We start from the raw sequence: 6,581 nt of genomic DNA, 5'->3' as shown, positions 1-6,581 counted from the left end.
CTGTTTCTGCACCCTCTCGGAGCTTTGTTTTCGGCTGCCTATTCAGTGCTGTGTTTGTGCTCCCTCAGTGCTCACGCTAAGAGCTTTAAATTGTTCACTTAGCCTTGAACCCCCTCGCTCAGTGTCTTTAGTTGCAGCTAGAAGTAATGAGACAATGCAATCTTGCTCTTGCTTTTTGCTTACCCTTCCATCTTCTCTTTAATTAAAAATCCCTTTGGTCTTCGCACTGCTCGCTAGCACTTGGATCCGGGATATGGTTTCCATTTGCCTTGCAAGCGCTGCAGCTGAGAATGTCAAAACCATTTTTCACAAACAACCTTGCTTTGACCCGGGTGACAGCTTTACCACCAGGCATTTGATCTCTTACTTGCCCATCTGTTCATTGATTAAAATCCCACACTCCGATATGCAGCTCTGCCTCCGCAGCCAGCGGCTTCTCCCCACAGCACAGCCCTCGAGCAGACAACGCGCCTGTCCCGGGGATGCTCTCGGAGCAGATCCTGATGTCCTCAGTGCCTTGGTTTAACTCCACAGCCTGGGGGAACCGGCTGCTGGCCAGGCTCTGCCACACTGCCCATGAAGAGGGGAACCAAGGAGAAGGGCAGGCTGAGGGGGAACGAGACCCTGGCAGCCGTGGCCCTTGGGCACGCCACAGCCGCATGCTCCCGGCTGGAAAAGAAGGCCTCCATCACACAAGTTTTCTCCTTTTAATGTGTTGCCCACACCGGTACTGCTGCCTGTCACCTGAAGGCACTGGGGAGGCGCAGGGACAGCAGGGATCAGCAGCATGGTCCCCGCAGACACAGTGCTGTGAGCTTCGGGGACATGAGATCCGTGCCGTCAGCAGCAGTGCCACCAGCGACAGATCCCCCAAACCTCCCCAGAGCACAGCACGGCAATTTTACCCCAGGGCGAGCAGTGCCAAAAGGAAGCTAGAGCCTTACTCAGCCTTAAAAATATCTTTTGCGTGATCACTGCCTCTAAAAGCTGAAGGTATCACGGTCCAGGAGAGAGGCTGCAATGCTGGGAGGCTTCTGCTGAGCAGCGAAATGAGTCGCTGCCACCTACCGGCTCCAGGGATCCCTCTGCTTCCACCTTCACCCAGTTCGGCCTCAAAGTTTTAGTAACAACCGGCCACTTATGTGGCTTCTCCTGTGACACAAGGACATCCCAGCGCCCCTCTGCAATGCATAACCCATGGCACCTTCGGAAGAGGCCCAGGGTGCCAGGCAAGCCCTCCTGGCAGCTGCCAGCCTGCCCCAGGGCCCCAGCTCCATCCTTTCAAAGCCCTTACTCTTTCCTACAATCTGCTTTGGGATCTCCCTTTGCTCTCCCTGACAAAATCATAGATAATTGCAATGCACGATGTGCTGGAACAGCAGCCCTCAAGCTGGCCCAGATTGGTGCGGCGCAGATGCCCAGCAGCCGCAAAGAAGGAGCGCTCCCAGCTGCCGAAAGCCGGGACGAGGTGCCAGGCATTTTTTGTCTATCAGGGTCGTTCTCCCCCAGTATATCAGGTTTAATTGGTTGTCAGATTCTAAACGGGCTTTGCACCATTTTGAGAAGGAAAGTACCTCATCACTCTGTAATCCTGAAGTTAGGCTTCATTGGCACTGAGGAAAACACACGCTTCTGTTGCAGCTTCCTCTCGGAGGGCAGGTGTATTTGCTCATCCTTCAAATGCTAATTATCCCCCAAACTTATCCTCCAGCGTTAATGGGCTTTGTCAGGCTCCAAATGGCTGGAGGACATGGTAATTGTGCTGCAGGAATCGCCTTGGGCTCCATTTGCTGCTGAGTGGTCTCAGAGCCGAGGTGCTGTCAGTGTCTTTTTAAGGATGCTGGTTGAACCAAGTTCATCAAGCTGCTTTTGTCAATCCTGGTAACATCAATAAATGTCTGAAAGAGCACTGGCAGTGGTTTCTACCTTCCCCACCGCTGAAAACAAGCGAGGAAAGGAAGACTGTCTGGCCACCTTCGTGTAACACAGCAGCAGCTCCTGTTCTGAGTTGTTTGCTCGGCACAGGAGCAGCATGAAACTAACCTGGACCAGGCTGTCGCACCCCGTCCTATGCTCGTACTTCAGCACCTGCAGCATGTTCCTTGGCTGCTGGGAACTAAGGCGGCATGCCTTCACCCCTGGAAGTCACCGAGCAAACAGAAGCCACAGACAGAGGCATTAGGGACAGCGTAGTTGTACTGTCCCCAGTAGGGTTTGTTAATTAGTGAAAAATGTCCAGTTTCTGCTGTTCCAGTGTTTAATATCCCTTAGCCACTCTTACAATTATTCTCCCTTTGTACCAGTTACAGCCACCCCCCGCTCTCTTCTTTTCCATAAAAAAACAGGACTTGCATCAAGCTTTCCTCCTGAGCTGTTTTGTGGCTCTCCTGGCCCTGTGGCTATTTCCTGCACTTCCTCCCACCCAGCTCCGTGCCCAAGGCTGGACCCAGCTCTCCCGCAGCCCCGAGCACCGCACCTGCCTTACACCGCACTCACCCACAGCCCCGAGCAGTGCTGGCTTTTGGCACTGCAGCATTAACACATGCTCAGTTCCCGAGTGCTTATAGCCCCAGATACCATCCTGCACGATTTGTCACCCTCCCACAATTCCTTTATATTTATTTTAGGCCCGATATCATCTTCTTCTGTGCACGTCACGCAGGGGAGCGCCAAAAACTCCCAACTCCTGAAAGCTGCATTTACTGTAACCTTTTTTTTTTTTTTTTTTGCTAAAATCAACCACACAGAGAAAAAACAGCTTAAATTGCCACAGTTTATTTATGATGACATGTCCTGTGAGTATCTGGGGAAAAAAAAAAACATCTATTGTCCTGCTAGGGACTGAAATCAGGGTGAGTTCCCTGCAGCCCCCCGGGACGTCCCCTTTTCCTTCAGCTTTTGCACAACCTCCCTCTGCTCCTGCCCATTTGTGCAGAGGAGCCGTGCAGCCCTGTGGTCCCTACAGGACCCCCAAGACCCCCCCAGGACCTCCCCAGGACCCCCCCGGACCCCGCAGGACCCCCCCGGACCCTCAGGACCCCCTCAAGGCCCCCCAGGACCCCCCCAGGACCCCTCCAGGATCCCCCAGGACCCCCCAGGACCTCCTCAATGCCCCCCAGAACCCCCCCAGGATTCCTCCAGGACCCCTCCAGGACCCCTCCAGGACCCTCAGGACACCCCCAGCCGAGGCGCGGCCTCCGCAGGCCCAGGCCTAGGCCCAGGCCGCAGCCGTCGCCTAGCAACAGAGAGCGGCCTCGTCAGGCCCGCCCCCTCCAAACCTCCCTTCTCATTGGTTACTCCTCCCAAGATTGACGTGCCGCCTGACCAGTTACCACCCTCCACGAGCCTCTCCCGTGCCGGCGGGCGCGGCGCTACCCGGAACCAGCCGCAGGAAGCGGAGCGCGGAGAAGGGGCGGGACACGCCCCAGCGAGCACCAATAGGGAGGGAGAACCGGCGCCGCTCAACCAATGACAGAGCCGAAACCGAGAGGGGGCGGGGCTTGGCGGGGGTGGGCTGCCGCCGGGTCCGGGCGGACGCCGCAGGGTCCTAGCGCCCGCCGCCCCGGGATGTGCCGGGCCGCGGCCCGGCGGCGGGCGGCCCCGTGGGGCCCGGCGGGGCGGGCGGCGGTGCTGGCGGCGCTGCTGGGCGGCCTGGCCGTGCTGGCCGCGCTGCCCTTCGTGCGGCGGGGCTGCGCCGGCCTCAGCGTGGCCCCCCGGGGGCTGAGGCTGCTGCCGCCGCTCAGGGCCGAGGCGACCCCCGGTAAGCGCGGCCCGGTGGGGGCCGGTACGGGCGGGGTGCAGCCGGGGGGGGGTGTGGGGGTACGCTGAGGTACCTGGGCTGTCAGCAGCTGGGGATTTTGGGGAAAACATTGGGTGTTTCAGTGAAACGCTTCTGCTATCAGCAGCTGGGGATTTGGGGGAAAACATCGGGTATTTCAGTGAGACACCGGTGCTATCAGCAGCTCGGGGTTTGGGGGAAGACGTTGGGTATCTCACTGAAACACCTCTGTTAGCAGCAGCTTGGGATTTTGGGGAAAACATTGGGTGTTTCGCTAAGACACCCATGCTATCAGCAGCTTGGGATTTGGGGGAAGACGTTGGGTATTTCACTAAGACACCTCTGCTATCAGCAGCTCAGGATTTTGGGGAAAATATTGGGTGTTTCACTGAAACACCCGTGTTATCAGCACCTTGGGGATTTGGGGGAAGATATTGGGTGTTCCACCAAAACACCTCTGCTATCAGCAGCTCGGGATTTAGGGGAAGACGTTGGGTATTTCACTGAGACACCTCTGCTATCAGCAGCTTGGGATTTGGGGGGAAGACGTTGGGTATTTTACTGAGACACCTCTGCTTTGAGTAGCTGTAATGTTGGGGGTTTCACTGAGACACCTCTACTATCAGCAGCTTGGGGATTTGGGGGGAAGACATTGGGTGTTCCACTGAAACACCTCTGCCATTAGTAGCTTGGGATTTGGGGAAGAAGTTGGGTATTTCACTGGGACACTGGTGCTATCAGCAGCTCAGGGACTTTGGGGGAACACGTTTGGTATTTCACTGAAACGCCTATGCTATCAGCACCTTGGGATTTGGGGGGAAGAAGTTGGGTGTTTCACTGAGACACCCGTGCTATTAGCAGCTTGGGATTTTGGGGAAGACGTTGGGTATTGCACTGAACCCCTGTGCCATTAGCAGCTGTAGCGTGGGCTCTGCTTACAGCGAGGGAAGTGGCACGATCACCAGCAGAACGCATCCGGAGCTCTCTGCCCTGCCATGACCACAGGCAGAACATGCTCAGAGCTCTGTGCCCTCCCACGCAGCGCAGCCTGGTCACCGCAGCGAGCTCGGCCACGATGACAGCCCGGTCTGCGTGGGCAGCCTGGTCACAGGCCCTGCCTCACCACCCGGCCTGCCACGAACGGCTCCGCGGCCGTGCTTGGCCTCTAAACACGGCCTAAAGCTCTCGCGTCCGTGGCCGGAACACACCTTCTCTGCTGTGCTTCCTGCAGACCGGCTTTATTTAATTTTTGTATCAGCAAACACTGATAGTCTCCAGGCTTTCGCCTTAACTCCCTGCCCTGTCACCTAACCGCTCTCCCTGTTGTGTTTCAGAAGTGAAGTTCGAAGCCAAAGCGGCTTTGAAGCAAGCCCTGGAAATGAAGCGCCAAGGAAAGCGAGAGAAAGCTCACAAACTCTTTGTATACGCCCTCAAAATGGACCCCGATTACGTGGACGCCCTGAATGAATTTGGTATCTTTTCTGAAGAGGAAAAAGACATTCTTCGAGCCGACTACCTGTACTCCAAAGCACTCACCATCTCCCCCTGCAACGAGAAGGCTTTGATCAACAGGGACCGGACGCTGCCTTTAGTAGAAGAAATAGACCAGAGGTATTTCAGCATTATTGACAGCAAGGTTAAAAAAGTGATGGCCATCCCGAAAGGCAACTCCGCCCTGCGCCGGGTGATGGAGGAGTCCTACTACCACCACATCTACCACACCGTTGCTATCGAAGGGAACACTCTGACGCTGTCGGAGATACGACACATCATCGAGACCAGGTACGCCGTTCCCGGGAAGAGCTTGGTGGAGCAGAACGAGGTGATCGGCATGCACGCGGCTTTGAAATACGTGAACACCACGCTGGTGTCGCGGATAGGCTCCGTGACCATCGGCGACATCCTGGAGATCCACCGCAGGGTGCTGGGCTACGCCGACCCCGTGGAGGCAGGGCGGTTCAGGACTACGCGGGTGTTTGTAGGGCACCACATACCGCCCCATCCCCAGGACGTGGGGAAGCAGATGCAGGAGTTTGTGCAGTGGATGAACTCCGAGGACGCCATGGGTCTGCACCCCGTGGAATTTGCTGCCTTAGCCCACTACAAGCTGGTTTACATCCATCCCTTCGTGGATGGCAACGGGAGGACCTCCCGGCTGCTGATGAACCTCATCCTGATGCAGGCGGGCTACCCCCCCATCACCATCCGCAAGGAGCAGCGGGCGGAGTATTATCACGTCCTGGAAGTCGCCAACGAGGGCGATGTGAGGCCTTTCATACGCTTCATCGCTCAGTGTACCGAGACCACGCTGGACATGCTGATCATTGCCACCACAGAATACTCCGTGGGCTTACCCGAAGCAGACGGCAGCACTGCGGGATGCAAACAAACCATCCCTGTCAAGACCTGAGTGCTGTGGGCACGCAGGAGCCAGGGAATGTGGGGGAGAACAGAAAGCCATGCCGCTCGGTATCCTTGCTGGGAAGGAACTTGACAGGAGGTGTCGCTCTTTGGCATTTCATTTATTTAAAGTCTCTTCTGTTTGATTAAATTAATATAATTTATTTATGTACGTTACGCCAAGCTGAAATGTGAACTGTCGATGTTGACTGTATGCTGTAACCTGTGTGCTACAGTAAGAAGGTGGGGAGAGGTATCACGGGCTCAACAAACTGAAGTAGAAGTAATTCATTTCTCCTTAAAATGAAGCTTTGAGGAGCTGCTTCCATCACAGCCCTTCACCTAATCACTCAACAGCCTTGTCTTACCTGGGCAAGGAGCTGCTAGGCCAGCCAAAGCCTTA

General features: G+C 56.0%; 1 protein-coding gene across 1 annotated transcript; it reads left to right on the top strand.

Moving 5' to 3' along the window:
* The first annotated feature begins 3,237 nt into the window (after positions 1-3,237).
* On the top strand, positions 3,238-6,340 carry FICD (FIC domain protein adenylyltransferase). Its single transcript, XM_083804146.1, has 2 exons — positions 3,238-3,760; positions 5,113-6,340. Exons 1-2 carry the CDS (start codon positions 3,469-3,471, stop codon positions 6,186-6,188), a joined length of 1,368 nt encoding a protein of 455 aa, XP_083660272.1. The 5' UTR covers positions 3,238-3,468; the 3' UTR covers positions 6,189-6,340.
* The last annotated feature ends 241 nt before the right edge of the window (positions 6,341-6,581 follow it).

The sequence above is a fragment of the Anser anser genome (assembly GCF_964211835.1).
Source record: "Anser anser genome assembly, chromosome: 18".
NCBI lineage: Eukaryota > Metazoa > Chordata > Aves > Anseriformes > Anatidae > Anser > Anser anser.
The sequence above is the reverse complement of the archived record's forward strand: the minus strand, read 5'-3'. Positions and strand labels throughout refer to the sequence as shown.

Coding starts and splice junctions, on each gene's coding strand:
- FICD (XM_083804146.1), top strand. CDS start 3,469: ATGACAGAGCCGAAACCGAGAGGGGGCGGGGCTTGGCGGGGGTGGGCT. Junction 3,761..5,112: donor CAGGGCCGAGGCGACCCCCG/GTAAGCGCGGCC, acceptor GTTGTGTTTCAG/AAGTGAAGTTCGAAGCCAAA.